General features: G+C 39.4%; 1 protein-coding gene across 1 annotated transcript; it reads right to left on the reverse strand.

The window, feature by feature from the left end:
• Positions 1-466: 466 nt before the first annotated feature.
• LOC130966940 (uncharacterized) lies at positions 467-1,264 on the reverse strand. The gene has a single exon (XM_057891760.1). It carries the CDS (start codon positions 1,262-1,264, stop codon positions 467-469), a length of 798 nt encoding a protein of 265 aa, XP_057747743.1.
• Positions 1,265-1,466: the final 202 nt, after the last annotated feature.

The raw sequence follows: 1,466 nt of genomic DNA on the forward strand, positions 1-1,466 counted from the left end.
TTTATTTTGTTGTAGTACTTTCTCTCACCCTTTTTGTTTTAGACTTTATGGCCTTAGAGGCTTACTTGAGAGATAAGTTGTATAAGCTGTTTTAACTCTGAAACTCTATATTTTTCTATTTGTAACTAGTTGGCTTAAACTTCGCAAGATGCGGCTAGTTCCCTATGATTAATATACTCTTATATCTATATATGTTTTATTCTCTTGCATATATACCTTGTGTCTTGTGCGTTAGCTTCGTGTGAACGTTTCACGCTTTTGTAATTCTATTTTTTAGCTTAATTCTTCATCGGGCTTTTAGAATATATTAATTCCTTCTATATATAAATATGTATAAGCCTTAGAATTGTCGTAACCTTTGATTAACCTTTGCTTTACGGCTAGAGGTAAGGCTTAGGGTAATTAGAGTGTTACAATCAGCATGAAGCAGCTCCAGGAGCCATTTTCAAGTGTCTGTATTCTCTATTTAAACTATAGCCCAGGCAATCATGTAAATGTGATGATTGGCATCTTGTGCCACAGAAGCCAAGATATGACCTCCAAATTGTGTCTTCAGAAATGCCCTATCAAGCCCAATCAAGAAGCGACAACCTGCCTTGAATCCCATCTTGCAACCATGTAAATAGACGTACATCTTATCAAATATGACCTCTCCAACTGGTTGAGGTTCGACACAGATCTGCACCATAGATCCAGGATTCGTCTTTAGTAAAGTTTCAGCATAGTCCCTTAGTTTCGCATACTGTGCCTTCTCATCCCCGTGTACTACATTCCTTGCATCTGCCAGTGCCCTTGCAATGGAATTTCTATTCAGCATAAGGTCACACTTTGTCCTGAAGTAGACAACAGCCTCGCATTGCTTGAAATTAGGGTATTTTCTTACCTTTTTCACTAATTTACTAGCAACCCAAACCCTATTAGCAGCCCTGTTGGTGTTCTCCCTCGCACAAGTATGATTGTCGTTAAAAGTTTTGATTTGCCAACATGAGTCATCACAGTCCCTTAAGGCATACACATCCCAGGCACACTCTTTCACCTTGCACACAGCCTTGCATCTAAGATTTTCATTTTTCTTGAACTTAATTCTCCTCCCCTCTTGGATAGTATACTCTCTTACAACATCTCTAAACTCATACTTGGTGTTGAATTTCATTCCCACTTGGAGTTGTAGCTCACCGAATCTTGCCCCATTTCTAAAGATTGGGAATTCATTTGAGTCCTCATCAGATTGCAGCTCATCCTCAGAATTAGGAGGAGTCTTCATCTCCTAGGTAAGAACTGAGGTTTGGACTTTAATTTTTATTTTTCTTTGCCTTTTGCTGTGAAGCATGCCTTGGTAGTCTCTCTCAGCTTAGTTTTCAGGCTTGGGTTAGGCTTCTGAATGGGCTTTTTAGTCGATTTGGGTTTGGAGATGGATGTTGGGTTGGGCTTTGACTTAGGCTTGGGCTTTGGATTAGAATTGGGCT

Source organism: Arachis stenosperma, chromosome 3, assembly GCF_014773155.1.
Source record: "Arachis stenosperma cultivar V10309 chromosome 3, arast.V10309.gnm1.PFL2, whole genome shotgun sequence".
Classification (NCBI taxonomy): Eukaryota; Viridiplantae; Streptophyta; class Magnoliopsida; order Fabales; family Fabaceae; genus Arachis; species Arachis stenosperma.

Coding starts and splice junctions, on each gene's coding strand:
- LOC130966940 (XM_057891760.1), bottom strand. CDS start 1,264: ATGAAGACTCCTCCTAATTCTGAGGATGAGCTGCAATCTGATGAGGAC.